Source organism: Enhydra lutris, unplaced genomic scaffold (assembly GCF_002288905.1).
Source record: "Enhydra lutris kenyoni isolate GAN:26980312 unplaced genomic scaffold, ASM228890v2 scaffoldscaffold3, whole genome shotgun sequence".
In the NCBI taxonomy this organism is placed as follows: Eukaryota; Metazoa; Chordata; class Mammalia; order Carnivora; family Mustelidae; genus Enhydra; species Enhydra lutris.
Window position 1 is genome coordinate 18,856,689 of NW_019154087.1, and position 24,767 is coordinate 18,881,455.

Consider the following 24,767-nt stretch of genomic DNA (forward strand, 5'->3'; position numbering starts at 1 on the left):
AATAAAAGTATTGTGTTATACATTATTTAATGTATAGCTTCTGATCTCTCAGTAGTATAAAATGTTATTTGCTAGAATGCTAGGATTCCTTAGATTTTAAAAATTAATAAGAAGCACTAACAAATGTAATGTAAATAAGTAAGTATAATATTAAAGGAGACGTGAGGTTTTTGGGTTTTGTTTTAGTTTTTTCCTAAAAATTATACCAGTGAGGAGTGCTATATGACAAAGTTTAGATTCAACAAGGGAAAGATTAAGTTATTTGGTTTGGAGGACATGTGATAGGTAGAAATTATGCACCCCCCCAAAAATGACCCTTTTTTCCCTGCTTACAAAGCCTCTAGATCTCATAATGTGTTATTAGGACTGGATCTACTGGGGATTCTCATAATCCACTGAGATCCTCTAACAAAAAAACTCTATTAGTAGACTGTTCTATTGTTATATTAAAAAATTACCACAAATTTAGCAGCATAAAGCAGCACCCATTAAATAATCTGTTCCATAGACAAAACATAAAATATTTGTAAATGAAGATATGTTTTATTTTTAAAAAAGATTTATTTATTTTTTTTAGAGAGAGAGAGAGAGGACATGCACATACACATGCACACAAGCAGGCGGAGGAAAAGGGATGAAGAGATACCCTGCTCACCAAGGAGCCTGATTCACTGATCGATCTCACTACCCTGAGACCAAGACCTAAGCCAAAATCAAGAATGGGTGCCCAACCAACTGAGCCACCCAGGGGCTCCACGAAGATACATTTTAGATGTCAGTAACTGGTATCATAACTAAAAGATGGATGTTATGTAATATTTAAAAATTTAGAAGAAAAAACAATAAAGGTTCTATGATACAGGAAAACAAACAAAAAACCTCAGCACCCATCTGTTATTTCTGTTCCCAGCAGTCAGAAGTCTGGGCACATTATAGTTGAGAATGCTGCAATCCTAATCTAAGGCTTGGATCTCCTTCTAGGCTCATTCCGATTGTTGGCAGAATTCTAGTTGTAGGACTGAGGTCCTCATTTTCTTGCAAGCTGTTGTCCAGGGACCGCTCTTACCTCTTAGATACCACCAATAGTTCCTTGCCACGTGGTCTCCATAGGCAGTTCCTGGCTAACATGGGCATATGTCTCTGCCTTCCTGGAGGGCTCAGTCCCTTTTAAGGATTTATGTGATTAGGTCCAGCCCAGCTAGATAATTTCCCTTTGGATTATCTCAAAGACAAATGATTAGAAACCTAGTCGTAGGAGTGATATCCCACCATAGTCACAGGTTCTGTTCACACTTAAGGGCAGGAGGTTATATAAATTACGTACACCAGTGGGTGGGTATGTTGGGGGCTATCTTACCACAGAACTTTCCCACAACTACCTCCAGGGAGGAGCAGAACAGATGGCCCCAAACAGGCTGACTCCTCCTCCTTCACCTTCCAGTACCCTGCCTTTACAGGCTTTAATTTTCATCTCACCATCTGACCACTCTCTTGAGAACCTGAATTCTATTGTAGTCTTCTATCTTATGAGAAATACTGAGGCATTAGAGCATTGAAACCTGTCTCCTGGGAGATTCCTCTTACTTGGTTCTTCTTTTAAAAGCTGATTTTTTTTTTGAGTGTGTAACCACAATGCATGCAAATAAGAAAAATTCTGAACAGCATGAAAAAGTACATAATGAAAAATATCTCCCCACATAGATCTTCTGCATTCTCTCCCCCAAATTCTTCTTCTCAGATTAATTATTCTGTTCCTTGGATTTCTTCACCGATAGTTCATTCATTTACAGACAGGTTTTTTTTGGTTTGTTGTTCTTTCTACAAATGGCAGCATCTTTGTTCAGCACTTTGGCTTTTTTCTTTAGTAGTGCATCTGGCAGATCTTTCCACATAGATCTAAATTGTTTGGGTTAATTGTAGTCACGTGACTCCAGCAATAGGGAGGAGGAAGAGAAGTCCACACTAGCTTTCCTTTGTCCCAATCCCAACACTTCGGGCTTCCACTTGTCTCCCATTTAGAGAATAATGGAAAAAGAGTTAAATGAGAAATTTCAAGTAATTTTGAGTATTTTCACCAGTTGGTAGAAAACATCAGCCATGAAATGAGGCACTCCTAAGCTCAGTTACCCCAAATCTGAGCATCTGAGCTGGGCAGTGGAGGCTTGGATGAATGTGTATCCAATGGGCATAGAGTGCATTGAACAGAAGTTGGGTTTCATATAACCCAATTACTAGCAAGCAACACAAACAAGCAACGTTTTTCTTTTTTTTTTTTCCTATAAGGTGTGATTGTATTATCACAAATTAGCTTCCTCTGTTTTTGATCTTAAGTGAAATACAATAGGCTTTCAGGTATATCTGCTTAATTATGGGCTACTGAAAATATCCAAAAACTACTCTTAAGAATCTTTCCATGGAAAAATATCTTTCCATGGAATCTTTCCATGGAAAAATATACTAGATTGTGGGCATTTTATGTTATTTTTACACTAAATGAGTCATCACTGATATTTCAAATAGTAAATACCTCTTTTTTTGTATCAACAAAATACCTGCCTACTGTTTTCCTCTGTTTTGCCTTGATAAACAATCCTAGCCTGACTTTTGGGGTATCCACTTCTCTGAAGGGTTCCTTTTAATCTCTTCCTAAATCCATAGCCTAGGAATACTTACTTACTAGAAAAATGAAATGATATTCAGCATCTTAAATTTTGGCAATTGTTTCATTTCATTTTCTTCATTAATATTATTAATAACATCTACTACACCAGTCCTTTATAGCTTTTAAAGCATTTCCAAGTCTTACTTAATTTTAAAGGCTGGAGATCAGAAACTCCAGTTCTGATCATATTATTTTATTGTATAGGTTTATCGGCATTGACAAGTTACATATCTTACCTTCTACATGCTCTAATGTTCTCCAGAAGATACTGTGGCTATCCCCACTCCAGAGAAGAGATAATAAATGTTGATGATTAACAAACAAAATTGCAGCCTTACAGGAAAACAGCCTCATATGTAATTGTACTCCTCCTTCCCCAGGCTTACCGTTCCTGATCACATCTAACTGAGAGGTCAAAATTTAACCCCACAGAATCTCTTTATCAGATGGGGAAGCAGCAAGTATTAATGTCATTTTATTGTCAAGGAAACTGACCTGCAAAGAGCAACTGTTCTGCAAGGCAGGGCTAGAATCCAGACAGATAAACGGCTTCCATCTGACACCTACCAGGATTAGCTGGTAGAGTACCACACTCTGACGTTAAGTGGGCCCTTTCCATGTCAGTCACGTCCTTCCTCCTGTCTTCTCGGTGTTCTACTCCTTACTGAGTTTCACTCCTATCCTGCTCTTGACATGTACTGTCTTGAGGTTTTCTTCACTTTTAGTTCATTTCAAACCTTCCCCCTGAGACAGGAAAAATACTACTACCTATTTCACTGGAGACTATAAAGGACTCCTGGGACGTTAAGTGTTTCTCAATGTACCTTGTACCAGCCTGTACCTGTGGAACCGCAGAGCCTGGATGTTGAGTGAGGGTACTGTCGGGTGGCTGGGGCGGGAGAGGAAGCCCCTGGAGTGGTCTGGGGCAAGGTGAGGGCATCATGCGTAGCCACGGACTCATTTGGAGCTCTGGGGCGCGTTCAAATCCCGTCTCTGCTCTTCCTCAACAGGACACTTAGCCACTCTCAAGGCCACAGTTCAGTCACCTGTAAGGGGGACCTACCCTCCCTACTGTCAGGATTAAATGAGATAATACAAGCCGTGCACCTGGCTAATTTAGGAAGTAAGTTCAACTCCCCGCCTGCCCCTAGCCGGTCCCAGGTCTACACTGAAGTGGGGAGGCGGAAGGGCTGGAGAGGTGAGGGGTCCTCAACTTTGAAGTGGTTCTGTTCCGTTTTCAAAAATCTAGCTCACTAGCCACATCCTCTTCGGAGGGGCCTCTTGTTTGGGGCTGTGAGGTCCCCACCAGTTTACTGCGCCTCAGACCTGGCCTGGAAGCGTAGCAAGGTGGTCGGGGGTCTGGGCTTCGCGTGGATCCGGCGTCTGCAGCCACAGGCACCTGGCGGAGGAGGGAGGGTGCGGGCGCGGGGCTTGCGTCCGGGCTTTATGAAGGCTTCCCGGCCGGCTAGGGGGCGCAGTCAGCCGGGAGCGGGAGGAGGGTGGCGCGCGCCGGAGGACCCGTGGCGGGCAGCTGCCCGCTCCCGGGGTTAGCGCGCGTCTGCGCCCCTCGGTTCCCCAGCTCGGCCCCGCCCCCTCGGCTCCCTCCCGCCCTGTCCCTGCCCTAGGAGCTGCGGCGCGGCCGGCTGGCGCTTTCTAGTGTGGCTGAGGGCTCGGGGTGGTAGGCGGGGACCGTCTCCCGACTCCGGCCTCCGCGGGATGGCCTCCATTAGTGTCGCGCGGAACCCCGAAAGCGAAGCCGCTCTGGGGAGTTAGTTCACCGACTCCCGGGCCCCAAGGTACTTGGCGGGCTGCGGGCTGGGGGTGAAGTGGGGAGGGTGTCTTGTCTGTTCATCGCCCCGAGAGGGAAGCTTTGTCCCGGAGTCTTTCGCGGGGCTCGGTGGAAAGTCACACCCACTGCTCCTGCGGGCTCAGCGCCCGGCGCGCTCGAACATTCGATGCGGCACGGCTCCAGCTTTATAAAATTTAGGAGTATTTATAAATTCGGGGGGGGGGGGGGCTACTGAAAGGAAATACCAGAAATGGGATGCGTTTTCTTTATAATTTTCCGTGTGCTTTGCAAGAGTTCTGTTTGTTTGTTTTCCTAATTAGAGAACAAAGAATTCCATTTATCAAGCGGAGCTCACAGAGCAATTGTGCGTGGACCCCTCGGCGTCCCCCAGGGGACTTTTCCGCGGGGCTTCGGGTTCCCGGGAACTCCGGTTCTCTGCCTAGGGTTCTTCTGGACCTGCCCTTCTTGCCCCAGTGGTTCATTAGGAAAATGAAACAGTAATCTCCTGTTTTCTGGGACTTTCCCCAGTTTTCAGCTTGAAAGGAGGAATTTCGCAAAGCCTCCGGAAGCCAGAACCCACGCTGTACCCCGTAGCGGATGTCCACAGCCGCCAAGAAGCTGGACTCTGCAGATCTGATTAGGGTAACAGGTTAATCAGGTCGAGTGGGAGGAGGACCCTGTCTCAGAAGCAAAAGTGAGCTCTCTTAAGGTTTTCCTCTTGCTTTTTTGGGTTTTCACCACTCCTTTTGAGAAACCTATTCTTTAAGAAGTGATTCTGCTGAACGGTAGTAGAGTTCACAGATGTCTTCGAAGACACACTGGGGGTGGGACCGGCGAGGGAGGTTAGTCGCGGGAATAAACCTGCCTTTGACTGTGCTTCGGGTTTCTCTTCCCTCTTGTTAGCTCAGTGTTGGGTGTTGGTCAGGGAGAGGGCCTTTAAAAAAGGCTACTTGCAACGACCAATGACATACTTTCTCTTGAGATTATCCATAGGGTGGGAGCTGAGGAGGGATGAAAATAAAACTGTTAGAATACCTTGCTTATTAACACATGGCCCAGAACAAACTCCATTATTTCACTACAGCTTACCTTAAAAAACAAACTTAAAGCATGAGAATCCTCTTGGCATGCATGACCACCCAGGGGCACCAAACTTTCTGTTAAACTGCTTGGACACCTGGTTCCTCCTTTGAGCAGAAATTTCTTTTTGTTCATGACAGTTGAGGTCCAAACAGCCTTTTTGCAAGGTCAGGTAGTATGTCTCTTTACTGGCTTTGCCCAACTTTGGGAGGGATAGCTGGGGTGTGTGTGTGTGTGTGTGTGTGTGTGAGAGAGAGAGAGAGAGAGAGAGAGAGAGAGGCAGGGGGGGGGATGTGGGAGTGTGAGCAGTCCCCTAGAGACTTTATTTTTGCTCATAACACCTCTATACATATCTATTTTTATTTCCTTTGAGAGGAGTCAGAAAGCAACCTCAGAGTCTAACCCTTCTCTTGACAGCTCAAAGACTCCCAGGTAAGTATGTACTTACTTCTTCCTGTCCAGCAAAGGAGAGGTTTACTCTTCTGACACTCAAGAATGGGGCCCTCACCTTATGTATTATGCTTTCTGTGATAAAGTTCTTGATAGCGGGGCTCATTTGCTCATTTTCATTTCTATATATTTATCTATTTATTGTGGTTCATTTGTGAGTGTAGATGTTACTATGTATCACCACAGTGTTTTGGAACTTTTTCTTTAAGCTCTATACCCATCGTGGAGTGAGAACTCATGACCCTGAGATCAGGGGTTGCCTGCTCTACTGACTGAGCCAACCAGGCAAACCATGTTTTATAATTTTTTTTTTAAGATTTATTTATTTATTTATTTGACAGAAAGAGATCACAAGTAGGCAGAGAGGCAGGCAGAGAGAGAGAGAGAGGGAAGCAGGCTCCCTGCTGAGCAGAGAGCCCGATGCGGGACTCCATCCCAGGACCCTGAGATCATGATCTGAGCTGAAGGCAGCGGCTGTAACCCACTGAGCCACCCAGGCGCCCCCTGTTTTATAATTTTTTAATGTCAGTTATCATCACAGTTAGCCCCTTTAATACTTAGCTAATCTCCACTTCCATCTAATTCCATAAGAATCAGATGGTTTGTAATTTTGTAAAGAAAATATTTGTTAAATGTTTGATTAGACATTAAGTACACATGGTAAACAATTTCAAAGGTATAAAATGTGCAATGAAAAGTCTCCTTTCCACCTCTGACCCCAGGTTCCCTCCAGAGGTAACCACTTTTATGTCTATATAAGCTCATTGTTTTTCTATCTTTGACAACTTATGCCAGGCATTTCAAAAAGCTGCTTTTGAGCATTTGCACATTAGTAATTTTTTTTTTTTAAAGATCTACCATGGCACCTGGGTCGCTCAGTCAGTTAAGCATCTGCCTTTGGTTCAGGTCATGATCCCAGCCAGGATCTTGGGACGGCCGAGGTGGCAGAGGCCAAGAGTATTGGTGGAACTACACAGTGGCTTTTAAAGCTTCTGCTTGCAAAGAAGCTTCTATGTCACTTCCATTCATGTTTCATTGTCACTGCAGTGAGAAGTATCATCTCTCTGAAGGGGCAAGGCCTGGTAGGGAGGGGCAGCATATAGGTAGACAGTAGTACTGTCTACCTCAGTATTTTTGGAGAGTCACATTGTGATCCCAAAATTTGTCAAACCCTAAGAATTGATGCACACCAAGAAACTAGTAGCCAAACCAGAATGCCAATTTCCCCCCCTTGCAGTGAATAATATATCTACCCTGAGAACTAGGCATAAGAGCTTGTATGGGGCAAACTTTTCTTGGTAGATTTGCTCAAAAGCATGAATTCTAAGCTAATTCGTTATAGGAAGAACACAAAACAAAATTTGGGTGTTACCAAAAGATTGCACCTAGAATACACAGTGGTTTTTAATCCAGTTCTCCCTTTGGAACTGTCATTATCCGAAGTCCCAAGAACAAACCAGAATGGTGGTGGTCTGTCCTAGACAAGGCCGAGATCACTGACAGATTCTTGCCCCTCCTTTTTAGGTTCTTTACTTGTTAACAGCTAATTTTTTTCTTGTCAACCACTAATTGTATCATCTGAGGATTTGTTATAATTATTCTCTTTAATGCTGTCAGCTTCTTGAATAATGAGACTTTATTATCAAAATTAAAGTCATCTTCAAATCACAGTTCTACCCATTGTGTGTTAATTCTTGCTGCATTGGTTTCATAGTAATTTTTACTATCCTTGGTCCATGATTTTGAGGGTTCCTCTCACAAGCTGGGCATGTCCTGTTTGCTTGGGTAGTATGATATGATGTAATAATGTCCAAAAACAATGTATGACAGGTAAATTTAAAATTAAAAATATATTTCCGAATCCATAAAAAAGAAATTTTGGGGGCACCTGAGTGGCTCAGTGGGTTAAAGACTCTGCCTTCGGCTCAGGTCATGATCCCAGGGTCCTGGGATCGAGCCCCGCATCGGGCTCTCTGCTCAGCAGGGAGCCTGCTTCCCTCTCTCTCTCTCTCTGCCTGCCTCTCTGCCTACTTGTGATCTCTGTCTGTCAAATAAATAAAATCTTTTTTTTTTAAAAGAAATTTTGCTTTGTTCTATCATTTGTTGAAAATTGAATAAATTGAGAGTTTGATTTTTAGCACTCACTCATATGTGGAATTTAAGAAACAAAACAAATGAACATAGGGGAAGGGAAGGAAAATAAGACGAAAATAGGGAGGCAAAGCATAAGAGACGCTGAACTCTGAGCAACTGAGGGTTGCTGGAGGGGAGGTGGGTGGAGGGAAGATAATTGGGTGATAGGCATTAAGGAGGGCACTTGACATAAATGAGCACTGGGTGTTATATACAAATGATGAATCACTAAATTTTCTCCCTGAAACTAATAACACAGTATATGTTAACTAAATTGAATTTAAATAAAGAATTTAATAATAGAAAAAAAAAATAGCACCATAGCTGCAAAACAAGAGGAAAGATTGTATTTTAGAAATAAATAGCAGCAAGTGTAGAAAGAAAAGAAAAGCATTTTGGTTTTATTTTTTTAAGCAGCATAATAATTCTGATACCAACATCTAATATAGATGGCAAACAAAACCACAAATCAACTTCACTTAAGATCATTGATTTCCAAACCCTAAACAGTTTTTAAGGAATGCAGGGAACAGTCAGCATCACTCTGTTGATGTAATTTATCACCATGCTGGATTAAAGGAATTCTCCGTAGCCTTCAAATATAAGGTATATGTATATGTGTGGATATGGAAACAAATCACCCATTTGTATTATTAATTTAAGAATGCAAGGTCTAGGGGTGCCTGGGTGGCTCAGTGGGTTAAAGCCTCTGCCTTCGGCTCAGGTCATGATCCCAGGGTCCTGGAATCGAGCCCCGCATTGGGCTCTCTGCTCAGCGGGGAGCCTGCTTCCTCCTCTCTCTGTCTCTGTCTGCCTCTCTGCCTACTTGTCTGTCAAATAAATAAATAAAATCTTTAAAAAAAAAAAGAATGCAAGGTCTAGAACTAAATACACTTTGTTCCTGTTTGTGTCAGAAAAAATTTTCTGTATGTGCAGAATGTAAGTTCTATGTTCTACATAGAACTATGTGTGTATGTGTGTATGAGCACACACATAGTTATGTTTATTGTATAAAGATAATTTCTGTAAGGATAAGAGCAACTTTTATGGTGATTGACTCTAGAAGGATTAGGGTGGAGGGAAGATACTCTTTAAAAAAAAATTTTTTTTTTTTTTTACCATATCAGTTTTTAAATTGTGTGCATTTAATTCTTTTAAAATAAATTAGTTTTAAAATGGCAGATCTGTGTCAGAATAATCTCTCCAAGAGTTTGGTAATTAATTCTCTGGTCCTGTTATACTGCTTTACTCCACTGATTATCAAAGGTGCATGTAGGCAAGTGTAGATGGAGGGCACCACAGGGCCAAGAGCTCTAGAGGGATTTAGCTCTTAATAGTAGTTAGCATGTAACTAATGACAGTTTGTTCAGTCATTAGGGAACAATTGATAAAAATAAATAAATTCCAGTAGAAGTACAGACTGTGGTATTTAGAACTAACTTATGTAATGTCTAATTTTACAATATAAAGCTTATAAAGCACTTAAGTACTTTTTTTAGTATAGTTAATGTACAATGTTATATTAGTTTCAGGTGTACAACATAGTGATTGAACTTTTCTATACTTAGGCTCACTGCAAGTGTAGCTACCATCTGTCACAATACACTACTATTACAGTAACATTGACTGTATTCCCTATGCTGTGCCTTTTATTTCTGTAATTTACTCATTTTGTAACTGGAAGCCTGTATCTCCCACTCCCCTTCACTCATTTTGCCTAACAACTTCCCTCCCCTCTGGCAACTATCAGTTTGTTCTCTGTATTTGCAGGTCATATTGTGTTTTTTATTTGTCTATTCATTTGTTTTTAGATTCCACATATGAGTATAATCATATGGTATTTGTCTTTCTCAGTCTGACTTAATTTAATTTAAGATAATACCTTCTAGGTTCATCCTAGTTATTGCAAATGGCACAATCTCATCTCCTTTTATGGCTGCATAATATACCTGTGTGTGTGTATACATCTTTTTTACCTGTTCATCTATCAGTGGACACTTAGCTTGCTTCCCTATCTTAGCTAAGTATTTATTATATTTAACCCTTTACCTACTAGAAATATGAGTATGTAAATAACAAATGTTGAAATTATTTATAATTTTTAAATTTCTTTAATCAGGTTTTATAATTCATAACATCTAATTCCAATTTAATTAATAAACTGTAGGTTTTCTTTATGTGTATATCCTCTGAGGGTGTTCAAACCAAAGGGATTATTTATTCCTGATTTTTAAAATATAGCTGTCATATTTTCTATGGGCCAAGTCACTATATTTAAATGAGAATGGAACTGAAGTTTCTTTATGCCCCTATCAAATCACTTTATTATTAACAAGTGTTTCTTGTTATTGTCTAGATTGTGTGTATGGTCTGTTGTCAAACTAGAAGTGAAAAAAGAGATAGAAAAAGTAATAGGGGCACCTGGGTGGCTCAGTTGGTTAAGCGACTGCCTTTGGCTCAGGTCATGATCCTGGAGTCCTGGGATCAATTCCCACATCAGGATCCCTGCTCGGCAGGGAGTCTGCTTCTCCCTCTGACCCTTCCCCTTCTCATGCTCTCTCTCTCTCACTCTCATTCTGTCTCTCTCTCTCTCAAATAAATCTTAAAAAATAAAAAAAGAAAAAGTAATACACAAGATCTCATGGGACTTGGTATAAAATTTCACATATGTGCTAATTAATTGAGTATTCTATGTATTTTCTTTTTAGCATTGTTTTTTTTTAATTTTTTTATAAACATATAATGTATTATTAACCCCAGGGGTACAGGTCTGTGAATCGCCAGGTTTACACACTTCACAGCACTCACCATAGTCTATGTATTATTTTCTTAAAGTCTAAATAAATCCCTATCAGATTTTCATCAAAATATTAGAATTAAAGATTTCAGTGCCTAAAAAATGGGAGTGTACTAACATGCTGGTTTGATTCTTGCAGGCAAGTCATATTCCAAGACGCATCATGTCCACTTTCGAAGATGCTGATACGGAAGAGACAGTGACTTGTCTCCAGATAACTGTTTACCATCCTGGCCAGCAGCAAAGTGGTGTATTCCAATCAATGAGGTTTTGTAACCGAGAAAAACTTCCTTCCAGCGAGGTGGTGAAATTTGGCCGAAATTCCAACATCTGTCATTATACCTTTCAGGACAAACAGGTTTCCCGAGTTCAGTTTTCTCTGCAGCTGTTTAAAAAGTTTGATAGTTCAGTTCTCTCTTTTGAAATTAAAAACATGAGTAAGAAGACCAGTCTGCTTGTGGACAACAAGGAGCTGTGCTACCTAAATAAAATAGACCTGCCTTACAAGTGCATGGTCAGATTTGGTGAGTATCAGTTCCTGATCGAGAAGGAAGATGGAGAGTCATTAGAGTTTTTTGAGATTCAATTTATTTTGTCTCCAAGATCACTCTTGCAAGAAAACAACTGGCCGCTCCAGAAGCCCATACCGGAGTATGGTGGTTACCCATTCTTCTCCACCCAAAACACTTCTCCTACAGAAATGGATGAAAATGAATTTTGAACACGGAGGGCTGAGAGGAGAATCATGAAGGATGAAGAAATCTATAGACATTTTATGGATACTTCACAGTTTATTAGTATATTACAGTCATCTGTTGTCAAATTTGGCAACTCTTATTATCATTTTGAAGTTTTTAAATTGTATTAGTCATCAGTTTAGTCATTTGTTACATTCCTAGATGTATTTTGGAATTACTGTGTATTATTAAGAATTATTAAGCATATTTAAGTGTACATCTGTGAGGGTTAATGTACAAGAAGTATCCGTGCTGATGAAGGGATAGTGTTCTCAGTAGGATTATTTTCTTTTTATGCTTGCTTTTAGTCCTATGTTTTGTTTTGTAAGGAACAGTCTCTTGGTTTGGTCATATTATTTCACACGTAGCCGTTTTTCAAGGTCAAGGCTGTGGGCGTGTTGTTACTTGTGGTGTAGCCTGTTGGTACCTGCAGTACTAGGGTACTAGCGTAATGTGTTTTGGAGAACTGTCAGTGCATCATTGTGGTTTTAGTATAGGAAGCCCTATCTGAGCAATAATACCTTTTCTATGATTTCCTTTCTGTAGAATAATAGTGTTTATTCCCAAAAATAGAGTTTTCCTTGTATATATTCAGTATCTAAAACCAGTATTTTGGACATTTTAATGAACCATTGCTATGTTTAGGATTCTTTTTCAGTTTTCTTACCAAACATTGACTTTTATGTACCATGCATTTTTAAATTCCATGAATTTGAAATTTTAACAACATTCATGCATATAATAAAGTCAAAGTTTAATTCTGTAACCATGTTCTTTGAAACTCATTCTGGAGAAGGGAAAGAACTGTTCTTAGACTGCTTACTCTAAGGAAGGAGTGCCATAGGCCTCAGGTAGAGGCTGTGACTGGGGATTAAGATGGCTCTAGCTCTGCCCCTCAATGTGTATTGGCTCCAAATCTCCATACATCACTCCACGTGGTGGCACATGGCCACCGGTAGTTCCTGTGATACACATTCTTTGGTTTCCTGCATCCATCTTAAATCTGCTGCTTTTGCCAGTTTCTCTACCCCCGACCTCTAAATATCAACACTTAGTTGGGCTGCTCTGCCAATATGCTGCACCAGGGTGATCCTACCTAGTATAATGACTTAAAATACCATTTACTTATTAATGACTTCTAAACGTGTACCTCGACCTGTTCTCTGAACTACAGACATATGCATCCCATCACCTTCTTGATGTCTTGATATAAATTCCTCATAAACACCTCAAATTTAACTTCCAAAACAGAACTCTTAATTTCCTTCACCTTCCTAAATCTGTTCCTCCCACTACATTTGTCAAATTGGAAACCAAAGTTATGGTGAAGTGTAGTTGTAGCTGCTAGGTTGGCTGTCATATTTCCAGATTTAACCAGCAGGGAGACAATAAGCTCAAATAGACTTAATTACTTCCACAGATAGCAAAAGCAAGGTCAGCATGAAGTCAGTGTTCCACATCCCTGGTCCCTAGGGCTATCCCTTGGACATTGGACTAGGGAGGCCAAATGACACCTAAATGGAGGGCAGCTCTGTTGCTGAAGAGCCAACTCTAAACTCCAGCCTATTAGCCTACATATGTAGTGAAAGGGAGTGAGGTGGAAATCTCTGCTTCACTAGAACTAGGGAGTGAGATGAGAAGTTGCCTCATGGCAGCCTTCTGCAAGATAGGGGAGCAGATGATAAATGGCTTTGTCCCATCTCCTGGAAGACTGCCTATCTTGCCATGTTCTGGGGAGGATCACAGGGCTTTGTTAAGATTTCAGTAGGAGTGTGGTTGAGTGTTGCTATACAGATGTGCAGTGAGCAAGGTCGCCAGAGCACCATGCTAGATGCATTATCCTACAGTTCTCTTGGATTCTCTTGGATTCTAGCTCTACTTTTGCCCCCCATCTAGCCCATCAGAAAATCTTGTTTATCAGCTCTGCATTCCTATCACGATTATCAACCCAAGTCACATCATGTCTCATGGCAAGTATCACACATATACTCTTGTCCTCTTATAACCCATTCTCTACACAGCAGCTAGAGGAATTTTTAAAAAATGCAAATTGGATCACGGTCCACTCTGGCTTACAGAAAGTCAGTGGCTTTATACATCAAATAAAATTAACTCTTAACCATAGTCTATAAAACCTTACATGATCTGGCCCTTAAATACCCCTCTAATATCATATATCATTCTACCTCATGATGCTTCAGTCCCCGTGATCTTTTCATTCTCAGAACATACCAAACGTTCTCCTACACCTCAGGAATTTTATAAACATGCTTTTTATAGACAGGCTTTTTACTTGGCTGGTTCCTGCTCAACAGTTAGGTCTCAGCTCAAATATCAGCTCAGAGAAGACTTTCTTGTCCCCAGCTATCCTGCATCCTATCATCTCATATATTTTCTAACTGTGATCTGTTGTTTTCTTATTTACATGTTTCCTTGTTACTGTCTTGTCTCTCTCATCAGAATGTAGGCAAGAGCTTGGGCACTGTAAGTCTTTTTACTACTCTGTCCCTAACAAGCTATCAGACTCAGTAGATTCTCAAATATCTGCTGAATAAAAAAATGTTATTTCCAGTCTTTTTTATAAATACATAAAACAAGAAAATTAATGTTTTCTTAGCAGTTAAAACACAAATATTTTCAAATTTAGTTCCATCCTGCTTTCCTAACTCACTCCTTTTTGTCTTCACAGCAGATTTAATAAAGTAATTATACCTAAGGAGACATAATTATGGTATGTTTTTAGACTGAAACTAGTAATGGTCAAATAATTTATTATTTTTAAATGTAAAAATGTGTTTATTCACAATCCTTGAGAAGTTACCATTCCTTCAAAAAATTTTTTATGAACAAAATGCCAAGAAAAATTACAATAGTAGCTTATGCCAAACCAAAAATATACATCTGATGTATACAAACTTTAAAAAGCATAACACAGGCAATGTGAATATAGATTACCTTTAAAATATTTCCAGTGACAAAGCTACAACTTAAATTATGTTAAGATAGTCATAAATAATAGCATTACCTAATATATTTACATATTTAAAGCATCATATTTATTTCTATGAGATAAAAAGAAGATGAAATTGCCTAGCATCATTGCCTAGCAGTTCAAATATTGAAAGGGCCACATGATTTTTTTTTAAGTACAGCAAGAACTTTAAGTTACTATTTATATCTGGACCTTCCTATATTTTTGAGAACATGCACTGTCATCGCTGCAAGAAAAAAAGAAAAAAAAAACACCAAGGAAAAATCAGAAAAGAGTTTGCTTACTAAAATCATATTCAATCCTCAGCAAAATTAAGACAAGCAATTAGGGAATGCTTTATAGTCTTGGCCTTTCAAAGTGAGACACAAGCTTTAGGGAAAAGAAGAGTTCACTGTATATCACAAATGCAGTTATTTATACTGATATGCTTACTTCCATCCCCTTAAAGTACCTTGTATTACAAGGCAAAGGAAAGCTTAATAAAATCAATGAATCCTTTCACACCAGAAAGGATTTTATTTTGAAATACCCGTATTGCCTTTTTAGGTTTTCCTTTCTTATAAATCATGCACAGAGAATATGTTCTGTGTAAAATCTTTCTAAGACCATTCATTGGAAATATAGAATCTAAAAAAATGACACCTAGAAATTTAATATATCAATTAACTTAAAGTCAATATTCATTTATAGTGGCAGCATGTAAAAGGAAGTGAAGACCTAAATATATGTATTTTCTTAAATATTACTTTTGAATACTAGCTTCAAGTGTCTGAACTCTGAAAGCCTATTTGAACATCTCATATCCTTTGTTCAGACTGAATCAACATTATTATACTAGGAAATGCAGTTAAGTGTAGGAAAAAACTGATATTTCAGCATTTCTTTAGGGTCATCAACTCAATTGTGCTTACTATTAGATAATAAAAGTTAAATAAGTCACAGGAATAAATAATGTTGGAAAAGGGAACACTTATAAATCTGATCTGGCAGTCCCTCCTCATGCTCCCTTCACATCTGCTGAGAATTAACACAAAATGCCTTAATATTTTCACAGTTAACTACTGAAATAGGCTTAAGAAAACATTCAAAGTAAAACTAATAAAACTATTTTAAAAAGTGAAAATCTACAAATAGTAAACACGAATGCTATAAAGAAGAGTTAAAATAAATTTAACTGATAACATGACAGAACCATTACATTGTTTTTGAAAAGCAGAAGGCAGATGATGAAATTGCACTTAATTCTGAAGCAACTCAGATATAGCCTATCATTCCTATTCCTTTCTAATAAGCATTTACAACATGTTTTCTTATCTCCCTCTTACAAAAAGGCTCAGCACAACCACTGATACATTCTAGTTGTTTTTTAACATTTGGTCACAACTGATAAACAGGGTCATACAATTTTACCCTATCGTTTCTGTTGATCTGCATCAGACTGCTTTATGCCAGAATCAGACAGTTCTAATACAGGATTTACAAATCCAGAATACTCGGAATTGCCATTATCATCCATTTCAGCACTAACAAAGTCATTCTCCCACTCCAGGCCATTGGAATCATCAGAGGCTGATGTAGGATTACTTCCAGTCTTCTTGCTGCTATACTTAAGTGCTGCTCGGAGAATGTCTTCCTCTGTTCTGGAACGTTCTCTCATTGGAAGCATGCGATTCATTCCTGTTATTTGGAAGGAATTATTAGAAATCTCAGTGAAAATTTTAAAGGCTATATTAAAAGACATTACGGTTTAATAATGTACTTTTTGTTTAATAATCAGACTTGATTTGTAAATTTACCTAAAGAGTCAGTCCTATGGAGGCCTTATGTTATGGGAAGGTTTCTGGTGGGTTCTGCCTTCTACATAGTCTAGTTTAATAACTGTGTTAATGACTTGAATAACCTTGAAAGTCATGTTATCTACAAATCTAATTAGCATACGGATAGTCTGGATGACAGAATCAGGATTTAAAAGATCTGAAAGGCTTTAGATCAAACTGAACAAGATGCTACAATAAAAATATATTTTATTAAAGTCTGCTGATTGGGATTCAGATAGGAAATAACGTAAGTACAGGATTGTGGTAACACTGGCTGAGAAGAAGACTTAATTAAGTTAATGCAATCTTTGGTAAAGTTATTCAAGCTTCCTATATCTCTGTTTCTCTATGATAAAAAAAAAATGGCTCAATTAGAGGACTAAGGTATTCCATCCCAAAATTCTATGAAATATTTCATGCTTACTATTCTTCTTAAAGTCCTACATTCTGTAATTGGTTCTTCATTTTCATGGATTACATAGTTCTTAAAGTGAAAATGAAAACTTGAGCCTTATTCAGTGAAATGGCCTTAAAAAAAAAAATCCACATTTGAGGGGCGCCTGGGTGGCTCAGTGGTTAAGCCTCTGCCTTCGGCTCAGGTCATGATCTCAGGGTCCTGGGATCAAGCCCCCCATCTGCCTCTCTGCTCAGCAGGGAGCCTGCTTCTCCCTCTCTCTCTACCTGCCTCTCGGCCTACTTGTGATATCTCTCTCTCTCTCTCTCTCTGTCAAATAAATAAATAAAATCTTAAAAAAAAAATCCACATTAGAGGCCTTGCTATCTGTCACATCTGTACTGGTGTTTTATATAAGTTTCATTTCATCCTTACAACATTCACATGTTTATTTGTTCAATATTTACTAACTGCTTATTATGTGCCAGGCATTTTTAGACCCTGGATATATAACGGTGAATAATCATCCTTTAAAGTAAGATTATTCCCTTTTTATGATGAACAAACTGCAGCTTAAAGAGAGTAAGAAATCTACCTAAAATACTACAGCTAGGAAAACATACCAGCTAAAATTAAAACCTATGTTCATGTTAAAGCTGTTGTACTACACAAAAAACTCCTAACAAATGACTAAAGTTATAAAAATATATATATATAATGAACCAAAAGATAATAAAATTTTAGCTTTAGGTTGACCACAAGGGGGCAGTAATTCTTCTTACTGAGTAACAAAATGGGTGGATTACAGAAATATTAAAGTGAAAAATTAACATTTATTTTTAAAAGCTCAACAAACACTAAGAATTATACTATTTTCTAAACCATTTATCAACAAATGATAATCACTAATAAGGTAAGAGACCAAGAAATTTTTATATCGATTTTTTAAGGCCTTGCACTCCCTTCAATATAAAGTAAAATACCAAGTAGATTTCTATAGGCTATCATGGATTAAAATTTAAGGTAAAACTGTGAATATAAAATACCTTCTTCATCTTCCCACTCTAGATCGAGGGATGTGCTGTCATCATTTCCACTTGATTTAGTTTTGGTCATTAAATCACAACTGCTTTCTGTATTTGGTGTCAGAACTGTGGCATCTGATGAGAGTCCTAGGATATACACCAAATATAATGTGGTCATTATACTATACCACAAATGTGGTCATTTGTACTCTTTTATCACAACCATTTATTCTGTAATATTATCTATAATATTATTATAATGATATAATTTATAATATATTAATATATACCAAGTATATATTAATATATAACAATATATATTATTATTATTCCTTTTAATAGCTTAAGAAACAATTATTGAAATCATCACACTGGTAAGTTTTTGTTAGGAACAACATAGCGCTTTTTTCCCTTTTTTTCTTTCTTTCTTTTTTTTTTTTTTTTGCCATACAGCACAATAAACATGCAAATTTAAATGAATTATAAACTTTTCCAATACAATGAACTCTAGGTAACAGTCAATTACAAAGAGGAACAAAAAATAAATGAAAAAAATAAAAATGAAAGAAATGTTTTCAAAATGGAAACACTACTGGATAGTAGTAGTAGCACTACTATGCTTCCATTATTGGAAGTACAGGAATTCTGACTTTTGAAACTTAGAGAAAAACACTTTGATCTTATAACTCAATTTGTAGTAAGTAAAATAAGTACACTTTTGTACTACTTCTTCCCACCTTCCCTTTTTCTGGAAGGCAGAGAGGTAAGCCCTCTGGGGGGTACCACAGTAGAAATGGAAAAATGAGTGTTTGACTCTCCATCAAGATCTACAGTAATAGCCTGAGATTTTTCTTTGCTCCAACTCCTTTTTAAAAAGGAAAGATAGGCGGTGATTGGGTGGCTTGGTCGGTTGAGCATCCAATTCTTGATCTCAGCTCAGGTCTTGATCTTGGGGTCACAAATTTAGGCCCCCTGTTGTGCTCCATGCTGGGCGTGGAGCCTACTTAAAAAAATAAACAAAATAAAAAATAAAAAGGAAAATTGTATAATTGTATAATTAAATTGTATAATAAAATTGTATAATTAAGGACTAGTTAACTGACCTATCTGGAAAATACAAATTTAGAGGGCAGAAAGTTCTATCGAAACAGAGCCAAGATCTCCAATTATCTGTTTACAGTGGCATGAAGTAAAAAAGTATGCATATATTTTAAAAGACTTACTACTACTTCGAAAAACTTCATACTGTGACTTTATATTTCTCAAACAAGATTCAAAGTCATCTTCTGGTCCTGAACTGTAAGTAAAGTAAAAGAAATATATTCGTAATAGATGCAACATAATGCATGCTTAAGTTAATTTATGGCATTTTAGTCTGAAGGTCTATCCCACACAAATTTATAATTACTATACAATTAGAGTAACCTAATTTTTCATTAGGTTACTCTAATTGTATAGTAATTATATGGGTCTTAATTTTCTTAATGCTAGCAATAAATTGAAAATGATAAGATTTTGGTTAACACTGAAGTCAATGTTTAGTAGTAAGCCCATCTTCATAATTTATAATAATGAATCACGAACAAGGTTCTTTTAATGAGTGGAAAATATGACTCTGGAATGTGTCTTCTAAAAAATGATCGCATATAAACTTTATTGTAAGAGAGATGTGCTAAGGAAAACACAAGCAAGGCAAGAGATAAGCAATTTATCCAAAAGCATTCAGTGTATGACTGCATCATTTTCTACATGGAAGATACGACCACTCTCAAAAATGCAATGAAATCAATTCAATTAAATAATGATCACTTTCCAATGTAAAGAAAGCAAATGTTCTCAGTATTCTTACAAGATAGTGTCTATGTTTTTTAGGGAACACACAAACATAATATGTATACAAACACCCAGAGCTGAACTGTACTCTCTTTGGAAATTACATTTTCTACCACAAAGGGAAGTAGTATGTTTCACTATTTACCTCTGATATTCTCCATTGTTTGAAGGATGGTATCGCTGCACAACTCTCTGCCTTTCTTGCTTTGGAAACATAATGCAATACAAAATCACTCTCTATTGCAAAATTATACTTTAAAAAATCATTCATGCAACACCAAAAGATTACTTTTTCTAGTTCCTAAAAAAAACTTTAAAAGTTATTCTACTTAAGTCTTTTTCCTTAAATGTATCATTGTTCATTTCTATATCCTCTTATTTATGGTTGCAATTTCTCCCGATCTTTCAGTGTATAATCGTTAAGGGTCAGAATATTCATAATGTTATTAAAAACTAACTTTTAAACAGATATATATTGGTGTATTGAACATTCTTCTTACCCCTAAGAACTTCTAATAACTGGAAGGATGAATGGTAAGAAAAAAAACAGTTAAAACAGTAGATGATGTTCTATTTTGGCTGAAATAAGTAGCAAAAGAACTGAAGATCTACAAGACCTGGCTAAACTGACTCAGAAATAATAAAAACAAAGGATTTAGAAGACCTGTCAGATAGTTAAGGCTCTGACAGTTATTAGCTATGTGCCCGTGGCATGTACCTTACTTTCTGTTTTTTTTCATCTGTAAATTATAGATGGCTATAATATTGCCCAAGCAAACTCGCAGAGCTATTGTGAAAATCAGATGAACTTTCATATATATGTGTATCTTTTCTGTGTCAGTGGATGTTGTACAGAGTGCTATATGTTCCTGCATCAGTATTTAGTCAGGGAAGAAAAAACAGAGAATTCGGGAAAAACTCAGAGGACCCAAATAGATTCTGCATATGGAATGCTTTTGTCTTTAAAAGGTGAGCAGTAGAGGGTCACCTGGGTGGCTCAGTGGGTTAAGCCTCTGCCTTCCGCTCAGGTCATGATCCCAGGGTCCTGGGATCGAGCCCCGCATCAGGCTCAATGCTTGGCCGGGAGCCTGCTTCCCTTCCTCTCTCTCTGCCTGTCTCTCTGCCTACTTGTGATCTCTGTCTGTCAAATAAATAAATAAAAATTTAAAAAAAAAAAAAGGTGAGCAGTAGAGAATTTATTATAGTAAAAAGAGTTATACAAATTATAGCCAGAAAAGTATTTTTATTTCTTAGTAGAAGGTGAGTTAATTTTTAAACTTTTCCACTAGTTAGAACTTACTAAAAAAACACCCCCCCTCACTCTCCCATATAATCTAATTAGTCTGCTGAAACAGATTAATCAAAATGACAGGGGAGCATGGGGAGAATGAGAGGGAGAAAAAGGGCACAGGTCACATATAAACTCACAGCAGTATGACACGATTTTTCAGTTTCTCTAAGCTACAATAATTATAATGTGACATGATCCTTGTACTACTTCAGTTAATGTTACAGTAGAGAGTTCACATAGGCAAGATACGGAGGAAGATACTAAGTAGGATAACTGGCTCAACACTGTTGTACTTGAATGCTGGCTCTACCATTTATTAACTAGGATTTTATTAAGCAAGTTATTTAGCATCTCTGTCCTTTGGCTTCCCCATCTATAAAATGAGGATTGAAAATGTTACCTGCTAGGATTGTTGCGAGTATTAAACAAAGTAAAACATGTAAACTAACTAAAACAGTAATACTGTAAGTGCCTGTTATTAATAATGGTCTGGCATTATAGTAATGCCATATTAGCATGTAGCATGGTGAGATATAATAAATCTGTTGCTTTCTCTGATAATATGCCAAAGTTTCTCAAGACTCAAACCCCAAATCTCCCAAAGACACAAGAATAAAGACAAGAAATATACAATATTTGAAAAAGAGGCAAATTGCCCAGCTTACCAGATTCAAAGAAGTATAAGAAATTGCAGTAGTTCAAGGAATTGTTTAAAAAAATACTCACAAAAATAAACTAAAAAACGCTGCAGAAATTATGTTTAAAGAGTAGTTTTACAATGTTTCCACCTAAGAGTATATTTATTTTTCCAAAAGAATACTGGATTTTGGAAAACTACATTTCATCTTTGGGATAAACAAGAATTAGCTTCTGCTAATTTAAAGTGAAACAACATTCAATATCAAGCACATACTTGGATGTTATTTCTAGTTTTTAAATACAAGCTAATTTGCCTTTAAAATTCCTAAGAATATATACATAAATACATTCGTTGTTCAACAAGAAGCCCTTGATTCTAGGATGGGGAAAGAATCTCAACTAGGATTTGTCAGAGAAAATCAGGAGAAAAGCAGCCCTAATATATGTTGGGGTCTTTTCCCCTCACCTCCAAGAGCTTTCGCTGCTTTGCTGCCCTGGCTGCTTCACGCTGTGCAGCGTATAAAGCTTCTTCTTCTAGTCTTAACTTCTCTTCTTGTAAGGCTAACTGTACATGAACAAAACAATAAGGATTAACAAAAATCAGAACCTGTCTAACTGCTCTAAAAATAAAATGTTTGTTTGCAAAATTAAAAATAAATTATTAAAAAAATAAATGATCTCTACAAAGCATAATAGAATCAAAATTTTTGTGATTTCTCATTTCAATTTCTCCTTTTATAAAATAATTCCAATGCTATCAAACATATTATCGAACTCTTTAGAAGTTGAATTATGAAGTAGTAGCATTTAATTTGCAGAAATACAAAACTATTTCTTCCTTTAGAATATGCAGTGATCTTCATTCTCAACAATTGTTCCAATGCCTATCACCCTGACTAGTTTAATGGTTTTGGCTTTCGTAAGTCCAAGGTCTTTAAACTAAGGCCAATCATATCACCATCTATCAAAGTGAAGTAAGCTTTCACAAAGTTCATGTCTCATTGATGTACATGTGTTCTGAATTTTATTTCTATCCAGTTAATCAAAAGTTACTTTCAAATTTAAGTTCTTGCCATTCATAATAGCATACTAACTGCTTTAGTGGTAATCCATTGCATGTCATATCAAACTTAAAAAAATTTCAACAATTTTTCTCTTTAGCCTAATATTAGCATCTATTGCATAGCATAAATGAATGCTGCTGAAATCACTAGTTAATACTTAAAAGATTATTCTTAAATCTATAATAGAATATGACTAATTCCATTTAGTGAATAGCAAAACTATAATTACAGACCATTCCTATAAACACATTAAAGTAAGTATAACATTTATGATTATAGTTTATGGTTCACTTACTAAGAATAAACAAGTCAAGACAAACAAAGACTTAAAAAATATTTACTGTTAAACAGACTTTTTAAAAGTTGTTTTTAAACATAAAAATGCATGTATCTCGTCAGAGTCTCTATTTGTGAATTAAGGAATTAGTTTTTAAAAGAACATATTATCTTCATTTTTGGCAGCATATGATTTCTGATCAATTAAACTGAAATAAAACAAACTATAATAGACTAAAATTTTTTTAATTTTAAATAATCTTCATCTATATAATATCTAAATATAGATCCAGTGACTGTTCATAAGGACCATATTAATTAATGAAAACTTTCTCCATAACATAAACAGAGGTCTTATGATAACATATACTTAAGCAACATAAAAATACTATTTACCTCTTTTTGAATTTTCATATCGAGAGCTTTCTGTTTTTCAGCAATAGAATCATAATGCCTCTCTCTTAGGTTGACAATTTCTTCCTCAGTAAGAGGCCTACAGAAAAAAATGAGGGAGAAAAAAGAAAGAAAAGAAAAAAACATTTTTGGTGAGAACAAGTCCAAATAAAACACTGATCAACCAGAAAAATACTAAAAGTGTATTGTCAAAAAAGTATTAAAGCAACATGATGCTATAACTTTAATGGTTAAGAGTAAAAAGGTATACATTTTAACATTTGCTATAATTTGGTATATACATTGAACATGATGATATATCATCAGAGTATTTTTCAGTACTATAACCACTTTTAAGAAATGCGGACTACATTTATCACTTTGGCTCTGCTTCAGCCATCTGACCATATCCCAAAATGTTCACCATAAAGTATAAACTTCAGTACACTATGCTCTGATAGCCCTCTTACCATTCTGGAACTCTTAATTCACATACACACTACCCTCCTGTTTATCCTGCTCAGTCGCTCTGGGTACTCCAGGGCCTTGATCCTTCCCTTTTCTCCCTGTCTACTTATCCTTATTACCTCGCCACACTTCACATACAACCAATGTGGACACCATGGCAAATCTGAAGTACTTTCTTACCAACATCTCACCTTCTTGCAATCCTATCATGATACCTCATTCACCCAGCTTACTTTCTGACCCTGGATCAATTCCACAATTAGCCCTTTCTCCTGAGAGCTGCTAGAGAAAATCTAACATTAGCAATAACCCTTTTCTTAGACATGGTCAACTCCTTCTCACATCTTAAGCTAACTACTTAAAATCTTCAAGTACTCTAAGTTCCTCATTCAAACTCTTTTCTCTTAGAAGTCAATTCCATCCCACTCTGAGACATGGGGAGCACCAACCAGCAACTCCTTCAACTTCTTTTTCCTCCTCCTCTTAGCTAAAGTCGATCTTCTCTATTTCCCCCTCCATCCTCTGAAGAGGTGGCATTGCTTAACTTGTTCAAGGTCATCTGCTACACTTAAACTCTTGACTCATTCACCACTGATACCACCCTTCCTCCCCTACTCCATGGAATTCTCTGGGACATTGCTCTAACAATTAGCCCCTCTCTTTCATCTTAACCTACTCTTTTTTTTTTCTGTCTTCACCTCTCTTCCTTTTGAAGGGAAGTGGGAAGAAAGAAAAAAGGAGAAAAGAGAGGAAAACCTTCATTTGACTGTATTTATCTTTAGCTACACCCTCTCTCCTTCCCATTTCTGCTAAAACTCATGAAACTGAATGTATACTGCTAGCGCATCTAGCACTTATTGCGTCAAGTTCTCTCCCATGCACTTTACACATATTAACTAATTTTAATCCTCACACCAACACTATCAG

General features: G+C 37.3%; 2 protein-coding genes across 6 annotated transcripts in view; one reads left to right on the forward strand and one right to left on the reverse strand.

Moving 5' to 3' along the window:
- Positions 1-4,296: 4,296 nt before the first annotated feature.
- On the forward strand, positions 4,297-12,414 carry LOC111155435 (TRAF interacting protein with forkhead associated domain). Of its 4 annotated transcripts, none has more exons than XM_022515601.1 (3): positions 4,297-4,458; positions 4,980-5,145; positions 11,051-12,406. In XM_022515601.1, the coding sequence occupies exon 3, from the start codon at positions 11,075-11,077 to the stop codon at positions 11,630-11,632; it is 558 nt and encodes a 185-aa protein (XP_022371309.1). In that variant the 5' UTR covers positions 4,297-4,458; positions 4,980-5,145; positions 11,051-11,074; the 3' UTR covers positions 11,633-12,406. The 4 variants fall into 4 exon arrangements, with proteins under 4 accessions (XP_022371309.1, XP_022371300.1, XP_022371317.1 ...); XM_022515592.1 differs by having other exon boundaries at positions 4,980-5,093; XM_022515609.1 differs by lacking the exon at positions 4,980-5,145 and having other exon boundaries at positions 11,051-12,414.
- A 2,001-nt stretch (positions 12,415-14,415) lies between these two features.
- The window catches only part of LOC111154370 (adaptor related protein complex 1 associated regulatory protein), a 40,669-nt gene continuing 30,317 nt past the window's right edge, over positions 14,416-24,767 (reverse strand). Inside the window, exons 5-10 of one of the 2 annotated variants that reach the window (XM_022513922.1) lie at positions 23,376-23,472; positions 22,106-22,204; positions 19,855-19,913; positions 19,100-19,173; positions 17,898-18,023; positions 14,416-16,317 (exon numbers count right to left, since the gene is read on the reverse strand). In XM_022513922.1, coding sequence (XP_022369630.1) covers positions 16,052-16,317; positions 17,898-18,023; positions 19,100-19,173; positions 19,855-19,913; positions 22,106-22,204; positions 23,376-23,472 — 721 coding nt within the window. In that variant the 3' untranslated portion in view covers positions 14,416-16,051. The remainder of the gene's footprint in view (positions 16,318-17,897; positions 18,024-19,099; positions 19,174-19,854; positions 19,914-22,105; positions 22,205-23,375; positions 23,473-24,767) is intronic. The other variant, XM_022513924.1, reaches the window with a different exon arrangement.